This window comes from Oncorhynchus nerka, linkage group LG5 (assembly GCF_034236695.1).
Source record: "Oncorhynchus nerka isolate Pitt River linkage group LG5, Oner_Uvic_2.0, whole genome shotgun sequence".
Taxonomy (NCBI): Eukaryota; Metazoa; Chordata; class Actinopteri; order Salmoniformes; family Salmonidae; genus Oncorhynchus; species Oncorhynchus nerka.
Window position 1 is genome coordinate 23,321,712 of NC_088400.1, and position 15,024 is coordinate 23,336,735.

General features: G+C 46.9%; 1 protein-coding gene across 1 annotated transcript in view; it reads left to right on the forward strand.

The window, feature by feature from the left end:
• Positions 1–1,991, forward strand: part of LOC115129252 (protocadherin Fat 1-like) — a 45,885-nt gene extending 43,894 nt beyond the window's left edge. The window contains exon 30 of the mRNA XM_029659398.2: positions 868–1,991. Coding sequence (XP_029515258.2) covers positions 868–1,046 — 179 coding nt within the window. The 3' untranslated portion in view covers positions 1,047–1,991. The remainder of the gene's footprint in view (positions 1–867) is intronic.
• The last annotated feature ends 13,033 nt before the right edge of the window (positions 1,992–15,024 follow it).

Genomic DNA, 15,024 nt, shown 5'->3' on the forward strand with positions numbered 1-15,024 from the left:
TTTGGCAAAATGGCTTAAGGACAACAAAGTCAAGGTATTGGAGTGGCCATCACAAAACCCTGACCTCAATCCTATAGACATTTTGTGGGCAGAACGGAAAAGGTGTGTGCGAGCAAGGAGGCCTACAAACCTGACTCAGTTACACCAGCTCTGTTAGGAGGAATGGGCCAAAATTCACCCAACTTATTGTGGGAAGCTTGTGAAAGGCAACACAAAATGTTTGACACAAGTTAAACCATTTTAAGGCAATGCTACCAAATACCAATTGAGTGTATGTAATCTTCTGACCCACTGGGAAAGTGATGAAAGAAATAAAAGCTGAAATAAGTCATTCTCTCTACTATTATTCTGACATTTCACATTCTTAAAATAAAGTGGTGATCCTAACCGACCTAAGACAGGGAATTTTGACTAGGATTCAATGTCAGGAATTGTGAAAACCTGAGTTTAAATGTATTCGGCTGAGGTGTATGTAAACGTCCGACTTCAACTGTATCTGTCTTACCTCTATGTTGTTTTATGTCCTCCTGATTGGAGAAGACAGATGATGAGTTTACTTACTGTGACTATAGTCTTGGCCATCCTACAAGGGTCAACTTTTTAACAGATTATGATAGAGACATAAGGTTTGGACCATTTGTTTTCTTAGTGGAGTATCTACACATTATTTTACCAATTTGTTTTTTATTAGATTGGACACCCTATAATTATCCACAGTTTATATTCTCCAAACCTATCAGACTATTCTCCAACAATGGTCACAGTAACAGACTACTGAGATGATCTATGCATGTCTGTATTTGTGTCTAAGGGGAGACAGACACTTTGATGCTTGTTTTTCACTGATAACATTTTCGCCCCGAATAGGCTATCACTGGGACACATCTGATTGGATGCCGAGTGCTCAGCGTCCCGTAGACCAGGAACTGTTGCAGAGTACATGTATAGAAAAGCCTGCCCCCTCCTGCACTGACTCTGACCCTGAGCTCCTCAACCTTGACTGCTATGTAGGAGGTATAGACATTGAGAGTGACTCCACCAACTGATTTCCTTTCTCTGGATGTGGATGATGTCCACCTACCTGTTAGGCATCAGGGCCAGTTATGATGACTCCATCCAGACACTTACTTCACCTGTAGCCAGCAGGGGGAAAACATTTACCAGCACCAGCAGCACCACCTCTAGCCTACAGACCCCACTAAGCTCCCAGGCAGTAACACAGGTATCAGCAGGGTGCATATAGGGACACACAGTGACCCCTTGGACATGAGCTGTGGATAGGAGCTCAGCAGCAGTGTGCCCGTCTCCCATGCCTCCAGCTCTGACCTGTCAGGCTTGGGTGAGGGGTCAGAGTGACCAGCAGGCTTGTTTGGTTATCTCACACCCTAACCTCTGGACACAACACCTCTGACAGGTGACTGAAACTATAAACTTCACTTAGAGAATTCAGAGATAGACCCTGATGATCAGAGCGTTGGCTCTCTATTGGAAATATGTCTTGGTAGTCTTAATCAAATCTACTTTGAAACAAAAGTATACATCTCATACACATGGTTATGGGCTTTAGAAAAAGAAGACACCTTTACCATGTCAGATATAGAGTTAAAATGTATTACACTTTGAGTTTGCATCACAATATTACACTTTATATACTTCACAGAAGACCGAAATATAACATAACCGTGAAACTTTTGACGTGTTGTAAAATAATGTTTATTAATTATGAAATGATAAAATATATTAATAACAGGCCACTATAGGGAAATTTGGTCATTTGACTGCAGGAAAGGTATAGTGAATGTTATGTAATTTCAGAAGAAAAAGCTCACCCCTTACGTCCATCTGTAATGGCTAACACTGTAAATACCATACATGTCTGCATATTCTTATCAGTGATATTGCATTGCATGAAGCTTATGTTAGGTTTATACTGATTATATATTAATTAGCTATTTGATTGTACTGTACAATAAACATTTATATAAATGATTCTGCCATTGAATCATTGCTGTTACGTTTGTTTTAATAAATGAATACAGATCAGTCAGCAGAAGGGACAGCCATACTGTTTTAGCATTAGCTATCCTGTTGTCCTGCCATACCCTGCTATCATCAGTAAGGAAAGGGGAAGAGGATGAGAGGAAAGTCCTCTTTTTGACCTCAAGCTCATTCTTTTAAAAAGGGGGTAACAGTTTCTAACTTCTACTTCGGACTGATATGTTTAAAGTTGGACTGAATAGGACTTTCACCAAAGAATGAAGCATTTTTACTTTGGAACACTTTCCCCAAAAATGTTTTACTCCAGTTTAACTTGTGAGATGTAAAAGAGCTGGGTTTCTTCCCAAATGGCACCCTATTCCCTATGTAGTGCACTACTTTTGACCAAATCCCATAAGGGTGTAATGCACTATGTAGGGAATAGGGTGCCATTTGGGACGTATACATGGGCATCAAAGGAAGACTGCTGCTCATCCCCTCACCAGATGCACTTGACTTGATGGTGGTCATCTAGCCTGTCGATAGTACGGTCACCTCTACTTCTTATGCGGTTTCCATTGGAGGAAAATCATTTTAGAAGCTGTTGTTTATGTTTACATGTTTCTCAAGGAAAATATAGCTCTTTTCACAAGGTTAAATCAAATCAAATTTATTTATATAGCCCTTCGTACATCAGTTGATATCTCAAAGTGATGTACAGAAACCCAGCCTAAAACCCCAAACAGCAAGCAATGCAGGTGTAGAAGCACGGTGGCTAGGAAAAACTCCCTAGAAATGCCAAAACCTAGGAAGAAACCTAGAGAGGAACCAGGCTATGTGGGGTGGCCAGTCCTCTTCTGGCTGTGCCGGGTGGAGATTATAACAGAACATGGCCAAGATGTTCAAATGTTCATAAATGACCAGCATGGTCGAATAATAATAAGGCAGAACAGTTGAAACTGGAGCAGCAGCACAGTCAGGTGGACTGGGGACAGCAAGGAGTCATCATGTCAGGTAGTCCTGGGGCACGGTCCTAGGGCTCAGGTCCTCCGAGAGAGAGAAAGAAAGAAAATTAGAGAGAGCATATGTGGGGTGGCCAGTCCTCTTCTGGCTGTGCCGGGTGGAGATTATAACAGAACATGGCCAAGATGTTCAAATGTTCATAAATGACCAGCATGGTTGAATAATAATAAGGCAGAACAGTTGAAACTGGAGCAGCAGCATGGCCAGGTGGACTGGGGACAGCAAGGAGTCATCATGTCAGGTAGTCCTGGGGCATGGTCCTAGGGCTCAGGTCCTCCGAGAGAGAGAAAGAAAGAGAGAATTAGAGAGAGCATATGTGGGGTGGCCAGTCCTCTTCTGGCTGTGCCGGGTGGAGATTATAACAGAACATGGCCATTGCTCATTGCATAGCACAAGATGGCAGTATAACCCCAGAAAGCTTTTCTTGGGAATGGTGTGGATTAGACACTATAAGTAACCTGGATTCATGTGGTCTAGCTCAGATGTCAATGTTCCTCTGATAAGAGCGTCTGCTAAATGACTTAAATGTAAATGTAAATGTGTCAGACTTCATCACATTATCAAACCAGAAAGGAGGGAGGGCATTACCAACTACAGGATGGTATTATTAAGCAATAAGGCACGAGGGGTGTGGTATTTGGCCAATATACCACAGCTAAGGGCATTTCTTAGGCACAGCCCTTAGCCAGGTATATTGGCCATATACCACAAACCCAGAGGTGCCTTATTTTTTATTATAAACTGGTTTCCAACGTAATTAGAGCAGTAAAAATAAATGTCTTACCCGTGGTATACTGTCTGATATACCACGGCTGTCAGCCAATCAGCACTCAGGGCTGGAACCACCCAGTTTATAATTTGGATTAAACAGGTCTACTTCTGTCCTACATGTAGCACAAATCCTTGTCAGACAGTGACATAATTTAAATTCTGTGACATGTAGTGGGTGGGCCTTAGGGGAGAGGAGCAGAGCCTTGTGTGTAACGTGATGTGGCAGTCTGCTTCACTCTGACTGACTGACAAACAGGAACATGTGACACAGGCGCAATGGAGATGTATGACAAACACACACACACATGTAAATCCCTGGTCAGAACACATGCACGCACACACACACACAAACACACAGTTATTCTCACACACAATGACCCAAACACTCCCCACCACACACACACACACACTCTTTCTCACATGCACACAGACTCAGAAACACTCTTCTCCCCACACACACACACACACTTTCTCTCACACACAAATAAATAAACAAAAATGTATTCATGTTAATGAGGAGTCCAGGTGGTAATAACCATATTTAACGTATTAATTGTCCCTTGCAGTCTCCTCACACATGGCCTCATAGAGCAGAAAACCAACGCTGTGTCCCCAGGTCAACCCTGGCCCAGTCATAGAGAGGTAAACCAACGCTGTGTCCCCAGGTCAACCCTGGCCCAGTCATAGAGAGGTAAACCAACGCTGTGTCCCCAGGTCAACCCTGGCCCAGTCATAGAGAGGTAAACCAACGCTGTGTTCCCAGGTCAACCCTGGCCCAGTCATAGAGAGGTAAACCAACGCTGTGTTCCCCAGGTCAACCCTGGCCCAGTCATAGAGAGGTAAACCAACGCTGTGTCCCCAGGTCAACCCTGGCCCAGTCATAGAGAGGTAAACCAACGCTGTGTCCCCAGGTCAACCCTGGCCCAGTCATAGAGAGGTAAACCAACGCTGTGTCCCCAGGTCAACCCTGGCCCAGTCATAGAGAGGTAAACCAACGCTGTGTCCTCAGGTCAACCCTGGCCCAGTCATAGAGAGGTAAACCAACGCTGTGTCCCCAGGTCAACCCTGACCCAGTCATAGAGAGGTAAACCAACGCTGTGTCCCCAGGTCAACCCTGGCCCAGTCATAGAGAGGTAAACCAACGCTGTGTTCCCAGGTCAACCCTGGCCCAGTCATAGAGAGGTAAACCAACGCTGTGTCCCCAGGTCAACCCTGGCCCAGTCATAGAGAGGTAAACCAACGCTGTGTCCCCAGGTCAACCCTGACCCAGTCATAGAGAGGTAAACCAACGCTGTGTCCCCAGGTCAACCCTGGCCCAGTCATAGAGAGGTAAACCAACGCTGTGTCCCCAGGTCAACCCTGGCCCAGTCATAGAGAGGTAAACCAACGCTGTGTCCCCAGGTCAACCCTGGCCCAGTCATAGAGAGGTAAACCAACGCTGTGTCCCCAGGTCAACCCTGGCCCAGTCACAGAGAGGTAAACCAACGCTGTGTCCCCAGGTCAACCCTGGCCCAGTCACAGAGAGGTAAACCAACGCTGTGTCCCCAGGTCAACCCTGGCCCAGTCATAGAGAGGTAAACCAACGCTGTGTCCCCAGGTCAACCCTGGCCCAGTCATAGAGAGGTAAACCAATGCTGTGTCCCCAGGTCAACCCTGGCCCAGTCATAGAGAGGTAAACCAACGCTGTGTCCCCAGGTCAACCCTGGCCCAGTCACAGAGAGGTAAACCAACGCTGTGTCCCCAGGTCAACCCTGACCCAGTCATAGAGAGGTAAACCAACGCTGTGTCCCCAGGTCAACCCTGGCCCAGTCATAGAGAGGTAAACCAACGCTGTGTCCCCAGGTCAACCCTGACCCAGTTATAGAGAGGTAAACAGAAACTGAAAACATCAATATGCTATGCATTGTGTTAATCACTGGAAATCATGTGTATTACAGAAACTGAAAACATCAATATGCTATGCATTGTGTTAATCACTGGAAATCATGTGTATTACAGAAACTGAAAACATCAATATGCTATGCATTGTGTTAATCACTGGAAATCATGTGTATTACAGAAACTGAAAACATCAATATGCTATGCATTGTGTTAATCACTGGAAATCATGTGTATTACAGAAACTGAAAACATCAATATGCTATGCATTGTGTTAATCACTGGAAACCTTGACTCATCTTAGATTTCCCCATTACACACATGCATTTGTGTCACAAAATAATATAGATATTTTACTCACGGCATAATCTGGCAATGAACAGAGATATTGTAGGTGCAACAGCGCCTCTTCTCCCTCAAGAGGCTGAAGAGATTTGGCATGGCCTCTCAGATCCTCAAGAACTTCTACAGATGCATTATTGAGAGCACTGCCCTCGGCCCCAAGGCTCTACATCACAGGGGGCGAGCTCCGAGCCTCCCAGGATATTTATACCAGGCTGGGTCTGAGGAAAACTGCCAAAGACTTATGCCACCCCAGCCATGGACTGTTATCTCACACACCGTCTGGCAAGCGCTACCGGAGCATCAGGTCTCAGACTAACAGGCTCCGAGGCAGCTTCTAAACTCAGCAAAAAAAAGAAACGTCCTCTCACTGTCAACTGCGTTTATTTTCAGCAACTTAACGTGTAAATATTTGTATGAACATAAGATTCAATAACTGAGACATAAACTGAACAAGTTCCACAGACATGTGACTAACAGAAATGTGTCCCTGAACAAAGGGGGGTTCAAAATCAAAAGTAACAGTCAGTATCTGGTGTGGCCACCAGCTGCATTAAGTACTGCAGTGCATCTCCTCATGGACTGCACCTTATTTGACAGTTCTTGCTGTGAGATGTTACCCCACTCTTCCACCAAGGCACCTGCAAGTTTCCGGACATTTCTGGGGGGAATGGGCCTAGCCCTCACCCTCCGATCCAACAGGTCCCAGACGTGCTCAATGGGATTGAGATCCGGGCTCTTCGGCTGACCATGGCAGAACACTGACATTCCTGTCTTGCAGGAAATCACGCACAGAACGAGCAGTATAGCTGGTGGCATTGTCATGCTGGAGAGTCATGTCAGGATGAGCCTGCAGGAAGGGTACCGCATGAGGGAGGAGGATGTCTTCCCTGTAACGCACAGCGTTGAGATTGCCTGCAATGACAACAAGCTCAGTCCGATGATGCTGTGGCACACCACCCCAGACCATGACGGGCCCTCCACCTCCAAATTGATACCGCTCCAGAGTACAGGCCTCGGTGTAACGCTCATTCCTTCGACGATAAACGCGAATCCGACCATCACCCCTGGTGAGACAAAACCGCGACTTGTCAGTGAAGAGCACTTTTTGCCAGTCCTGTTTGGTCCAGCGACTGTGGGTTTGTGCCCATAGGCGACATTGTTGCCGGTGATGTCTGTTGAGGACCTACCTTACAACAGGCCTACAAGCCCTCAGTCCAGCCTCTCTTAGCCTATTGCGGACAGTCTGATCACTGATGGAGTGATTGTGAATTCCTGGTGTAACTCGGGCAGTTGTTGTAGCCATCCTTTACCTGTCCCGCAGGTGTGATGTTCAGATGTACCGATCCTGTGCAGGTGTTGTTACACGTGGTCTGCCACTGCGAGGACGATCAGCTGTCCGTCCTGTCTCCCTGTAGCGCTGTCTTAGGCGTCTCACAGTACGGACATTGCAATTTATTTCCCTGGCCACATCTGCAGTCCTCATGCCTCCTTGCAGCATGCCTAAGGCACGTTCACACAGATGAGCAGGGACCCTGGGCATCTTTCTTTTGGTGTTTTCCAGAGTCAGTAGAAAGGCCTCTTTAGTGTCCTAAGTTTTCATAACTGTGACCTTAATTGCCTACCATCTGTAAGCTGTAGTGTCTTAACGACCGTTCCACAGGTGCATGTTCATTAATTGTTTATGGTTCATAAACCCTTTACAATGCAGATCTGTGACGTTAATTGGATTTTTAAGAATTATTTTTGAAAGACAGGGTCCTGAAAAAGGGACGTTTCTTTTTTTGCTGAGTTTATCTCCAAGCAATAAGACTGAACAGCTAATCAATGGCTGCCCACCCTCACCCCTGGACTATCTGCACTGACTCTATGCACACTCACAGGTCTCTTTCCACACACAAATTTGGAGGCAAAAGAAATGCACACCTGTTTAGGCGAGGTGCTGGCTAGCGGAGTAGAACACTTGGAAAAATAAAAGGAGAGCCGCACACTAGGAACTCAGATGCAATAATTGAATAACCTAATAATCAACGTTTGGACAGACAAGCTGTCCTCTTCAGGGTACAATGACAAACACTGCAGGGTGACTAGTATATATAGTGTCACAGGACACACACAGGTGTCTGTAATCATGGCTGGGTGTGGCCTGATATCATTGGTTAATTCTCAGATGTAAAAATAACATACCAAAAACATGAATGGATAGATAGCATACGATCATAGATACAATTTGGCTACAAAGGCCAACAAAAATGTACAATGAATATCAAAATCACAAGAATAGCTTCAGATCAAGTCTACGTTGAGACCGAAGGGAGCAAGGATCTTTAAATTAAAGTGTACACTTAGAAAAAAAGGTGCTATCTAGACCTAAAAGGGTCTTCGGCTGTCCCCTTTTCTGAGTCAAAATGCAAGGCGAGATCTACGGCTCTACTGCACAGATTAAATATGACTTCAAAAATGTAAGCCTATGCAACATTAACCTACTAAAAAAAGTTCTGTAGCAATGAGATGTGTCATAGGCTATAGGCCCAATACATTAACACTGCACATTGGCTATGCTTGAATTTCCCTGCCAGTGTTGTACTGAGACCATTTTGAAAATATATTTCAAAATAGTAGGTAGCCTATATGATCACACTTGTAATAGATACTTTGTTGTATTACTTTTGAGGCACAACTGAGTGAGCAGAATCATTTGCTATTTTTTTATTTTACTAGACTGATGGCTTGCATCTATCTGATGGTCAGTCAGGGGAGCGAGAGAACCGACTCACCGCTCACCCTCCCTTTGCGGAGAAAAGGGGACACTGTCTTCCAGCTGATGGCGAAATTCAAGTTGCACTGCATTATTTCTGCCTCATGCACAAATTCATGTTGTTAATCCGATGTCCAGTGAAATATTACTCGATATAAAAAAGAGACGAGCTGCTAATAATAACTCATTCATTGCAGCTGCAGAGCTGCTTGTATCGCATTTTATGGCTTATAAAAATGTTGAACAACGTGTTGACAGTGATGAATAACAACTTAAGTATGAACTCACTCAGAAAAACAGCAGTGTTTTGCTGTATTCGTTGAGTATCTCTAGTCATTTTTTAAACGTTTTGAAATATCACAGTATCAATTTAGCTGTGCGCTCAACGCTTAATTTTACAGTCTATGGCTCAAGGAAACTGCAGACATGTTGATCTGAGCTATCTGATTGGCCAGCAGTAGGCTTATAACTGAACTTGATTTGCTCTCTGGCAGTGTTGCTATATTCTTGGGTTTTTCAGAAAAATCGGGCACTTTGAAGACGATGTCGCGGGTGAGAATGTATTGGTCGCGGGTGAGAATGTATTGGTCGCGGGTGAGAATGTATTAGTCGCGGGTGGCAGCTTTTTGGGCTACTTCTAAATTGCACCGCGGCCGCCATGTAATTTCTCTTAAAAAATATATATTTCACTGTGACCTGCTGCTGACTATCAGGTACTGAGCAGACTGTTACAGAGCGAATGAGTGGTGGAGAGGGAGAGGGCCGGAGGGGGGTGTGTGCTTTGACAGCACTCGTTGAGAGAGCGCAGCAGCAGAGGCACCTGAGTCACTGAGACAGAGCAACACGCACGTCGTGATAACATTTGGCCAGTTGTAGGTAGGCTATTTAGATCGGTCATTATGGAGACACGCTTTTCCCATTAAACATATTAACGCGCTAGAACTGATACAACGACCACAAAGCGCTGGGAAACGGTGTTAGGCGCACTGGAGCTCTTTAGATGAATTCGCAAAGAGTAAACTGAATTCTAATGTCGACTTATCTTATGAATAACAGTATCAAGCGAGTGGTTTTACTCGTGCTCAGTTCTAGGGTCTGGGGCGCTGCGCGATTGGACTTTTGAAATGGAAGTTATAGAACTTTCATGCTTGTTGTGGGAAAAGGTCCACAATGAAAATTACATTAAATGTGGAGAATGATAGGCTACATTTGCATCTGTTGGCCATCAAGTAGTCTATTAATTTATTTTATTTTCAGGCTACTGAAGCCTACTATTTGATACAATAAATATATTGAAATGACGAAATCACTGGAGTCATTGCAAATCAATGTGTGCCACTTGTGTAGCCTGCCAGGAGCTGGCAAACGGATTTAATAAATAAACTATAACTCAGCTTGTTGTCGTGGCCTCGTGTTATCACGCAAATATTAATGGCCATGTTTAGTTCATTAAATTGGAATTTATCAATTGTGATCATGGTCTCAGCTCTATCGCAAATGTATCAATCATTCTCCAAATTTGATATCAGTTTCATTGTGGATTTTTCCACGTTGACATGTTGGCCTATTATGGCCTATAGGCTACCTGCATAGTTCAGCAAACCATGGAAAAGTTGAATTGCAAATATAAACCCAGATTTTAGTCAGTAGCCTATGCCTATTGAAATAACAAGTCAATCTCGCAAATAGGGCATTTATAAAGGTTAACATCTGGCACATAATAAAGGCACAATTGCCAGAAAATCGCCTGACATTCGATTTTTGAAGTTCGTCCAAGTGTTTCTGCAGAGATTGAGATCCTCTATCCAACTTTCATCACTCGAACTCTTCTGTTGAATGTATCTATAGTTATGCACAATCGCAAACAGGATGTATGTACAATTATAAACGGGGTGGTTTGAGCCCTGAAGGCCGATTGGTTGAAACCCATGGTATATCAGACGAGTGGTTGACGCGGGAATGACAAAAAATATATATTTTTCTGTTCTAATTACTTTGGTAACCAGTTTATAATAGCAATAAGGCACCTTAGGGGTTTGTGGTATATGACCATATACCACACCTGGCCTTATTGCTTAATCATAGCAGTAAAACCAAGTTCAATCGAAATCCATTGATGGGAAATGATCTGGAGAGTTTAAGGGCGATCTTTTCTTTCGTTTTTTTTTTCGTTTATCTTCGTTAAAAATGCTGTTGATATTCCTTCTTAATTTGCTCGATAACGTTATGGAAAAAGGGTCAAATAAATGTGGTAACTCCTCTCTTGATGCAACATTTACATTTTAGGGGGGGCTAGTTTTCAGGCCTTGTGGGTGTGTTTTCAGGGGTCATTGGCCTAGAAATTTTAGCTAGACCTGGTAACCCTGTTCCCAGGGCCTGCCGGTTAGCCGGAGTTCTACCTTCAGAAACATGAATGGTTAAAAATGAGAACACTTTGCCTTCCCGGCACTAGAGCTGTTGAATCAAGTGCACCGACCGACAACAGCATGAAACAATTAAAGATAATAGGATCGCAAGGCTTAACTTCTATCGTTTTTTTTTACAGAAATGTTTGGTGATCAACGTCAGAATGCATTGGAGATCGACCAGTTGACGGTTGGTGACCACTGCCATAGGATAACCCTTTTAAGAACCCTTTGATGTTCCAGTTAGTAGAACCCACTAGGCACAGACGTCAGTTCAACGTCTAGTTTTGATTTACATTTGAGTTTTCAACTAACGTGAATTCAACGTGAATTTCAATGATTCAACATCATCACATTGTTTCACTGATATTTTAAACAAAATAATCAATCTTGATTCAACCAGTGTTTGCTCAGTGGTAACCCTGGGTTTGACCTGGAACCAAAAAGGCTTCTACTATAGGGACAACCGTAGAACCCCTATGGAACCGTTTTTTTCTAAGAGTGTAGATCTGTTGGGATAGAGGCACCGCAATGACCTCTAGTAAAGTTATTGCTTCCTAGAGCGCTGCACTGCTGTTTGTTGTCCTGTGGGGAACATGTTATTCCTATTTTGTAATGATAAAACCGATCACTTGAGTTGCCACTTCCAGGAGAACAACCATGCCTGGTGGGGCATTATGGCCATCGTCAAAGTCTATATTGGAATTAATTGATGCTACCTCCTCTTGCATTTGAAAATAACGTGCCTGCTGAGTGACACACGGAGGCCCTTTGAATGCCAGTGTGATAAAGAGGGCTCCATATTCAACTCCTTCCAAACACCCTAACCTTGCTACTAAGTGCTTGGCACAATGGACGGTGTCCTGCAAGGTCCAATATAGGCTGGATAAATTTAATTTGTGAATCCACTGGCCAGGACATACACCAGCCGTATAATTTGAGAGGCCAGGCCATAGTTTATTATGCAAGCATTTTGTTGCACATTTCTGTTCAACCTGAAGTAAAACTGGACTGTGTCTTTGTGGTGTGTTTCCTCAACAATCCAGTCTGTAACTGAATGAGAGGAACTCCCACTCAGACTGAACTGGCTGTAGCCAAGGAGCTTCAATGATTTATTAAAGCCTGTGGTCTTTTATCTGCTTTCTCACAGTCTCTTTTGTAGAGAGCAAGGTTCACACTCTGCTGACAGCCAACCCCCACTCCTTACAGCGCCCGTCAACCAACCCACACTCCTTACAGCGCCCGTCAACCAACCCCCACTCCTTACAGCACCCGTCAACCATCCCCCACTCCTTACAGCACCCGTCCACCAACCCACACTCCTTACAGCGCCTGTCAACCAACCCCACTCCTTACAGCACCCGTCAACCAATCCCCACTCCTTACAGCACCCGTCAACCAACCCACACTCCTTACAGCACCCGTCAACCAACCCACACTCCTTACAGCACCCGTCAACCAATCCCCACTCCTTACAGTGCCCGTTAACCAACCCACACTCCTTACAGTGCCCGTCAACCAATCCCCACTCCTTACAGTGCCCGTTAACCAACCCACACTCCTTACAGTGCCCGTCAACCAATCCCCACTCCTTACAGTGCCCGTCAACCAACCCACACTCCTTACAGCGCCCGTCAACCAATCCCCACTCCTTACAGCGCCCGTCAACCAACCCACACTCCTTACATCGCCCGTTAACCAACCCACACTCCTTACAGCGCCCGTCAACCAACCCCCACTCCTTACAGCACCCGTCAACCAATCCCCACTCCTTACAGCACCCGTCAACCAACCCACACTCCTTACAGCACCCGTCAACCAATCCCCACTCCTTACAGCGCCCGTTAACCAACCCACACTCCTTACAGCACCCGTCAACCAATCCCCACTCCTTACAGTGCCCGTCAACCAACCCACACTCCTTACAGCGCCCATCAACCAATCCCCACTCCTTACAGCACCCGTCAACCAACCCACACTCCTTACATCGCCCGTTAACCAACCCACACTCCTTACAGTGCCCGTTAACCAACCCACACTCCTTACAGTGCCCGTTAACCAACCCACACTCCTTACAGTGCCCGTTAACCAACCCACACTCCTTACAGAGCCCGTTAACCAACCCACACTCCTTACAGCGCCCGTCAACCAACCCCCACTCCTTACAGCGCCCGTCAACCAACCCCCACTCCTTACAGCACCCGTCAACCAACCCCCACTCCTTACAGCGCCCGTCAACCAACCCACACTCCTTACAGCGCATGTCAACCAACCCACACTCCTCACAGCGCCCGTTAACCAACCCCCACTCCTTACAGCGCCCGTCAACCAACCCCCACTCCTTACAGCGCCCGTCAACCAACCCACACTCCTTACAGCGCATGTCAACCAACCCACACTCCTCACAGCGCCTGTTAACCAACCCCCACTCCTTACAGCGCCCGTCAACCAACCCCCACTCCTTACAGCGCCCGTCAACCAACCCACACGCCTCACAGCGCCCGTCAACCAACCCACACGCTTCACAGTGCCCGTCAACCAACCCCCACTCCTTACAGCGCCCGTTAACCAATCCCCACTCCTTACAGTGCCCGTCAACCAACCCACACTCCTTACAGCACCCGTCAACCAATCCCCACTCCTTACAGCACCCGTCAACCAACCCCCACTCCTTACAGCGCCCGTTAACCAATCCCCACTCCTTACAGCGCCCGTCAACCAACCCCCACTCCTTACAGCGCCCGTCAACCAACCCCCACTCCTTACAGCGCCCGTCAACCAACCCCCACTCCTTACAGCACCCGTCAACCAATCCCCACTCCTTACAGCACCCGTCAACCAACCCACACTCCTTACAGCACCCGTCAACCAATCCCCACTCCTTACAGTGCCCGTTAACCAACCCACACTCCTTACAGCACCCGTCAACCAATCCCCACTCCTTACAGTGCCCGTCAACCAACCCACACTCCTTACAGCGCCCGTCAACCAATCCCCACTCCTTACAGCGCCCGTCAACCAACCCACACTCCTTACATCGCCCGTTAACCAACCCACACTCCTTACAGTGCCCGTTAACCAACCCACACTCCTTACAGCGCCCGTCAACCAACCCACACGCCTCACAGCGCCCGTCAACCAACCCACACGCCTCACAGCGCTCGTCAACCAACCCACACGCCTCACAGTGCCCGTCAACCAAACCACACGCCTCACAGCGCTCGTCAACCAACCCACACGCCTCACAGTGCCCGTCAACCAAACCACACGCCTCACAGCGCCCGTCAACCAACCCACACGCCTCACAGCGCTCGTCAACCAACCCACACGCCTCACAGCGCCCGTCAACCAAACCACACGCCTCACAGCGCCCGTCAACCAACCCACACGCCTCACAGCGCTCGTCAACCAACCCACACGCCTCACAGTGCCCGTCAACCAACCCACACGCCTCACAGCGCTCGTCAACCAACCCACACGCCTCACAGTGCCCGTCAACCAACCCACACGCCTCACAGCGCCCGTCAACCAACCCACACGCCTCACAGTGCCCGTCAACCAACCCACACGCCTCACAGCGCCCGTCAACCAACCCACACGCCTCACAGCGCCCGTCAACCAACCCACACGCCTCACAGCGCCCGTCAACCAACCCACACGCCTCACAGCGCCCGTCAACCAACCCACACGCCTCACAGCGCCCGTCAACCAACCCACACGCCTCACAGCGCCCGTCAACCAACCCACACGCCTCACAGCGCCTGTCAACCAACCCACACGCCTCACAGTGCCCGTCAACCAACCCACACGCCTCACAGCGCCCGCCAACCAACCCACACGCCTCACAGTGCCCGTCAACCAACCCACACG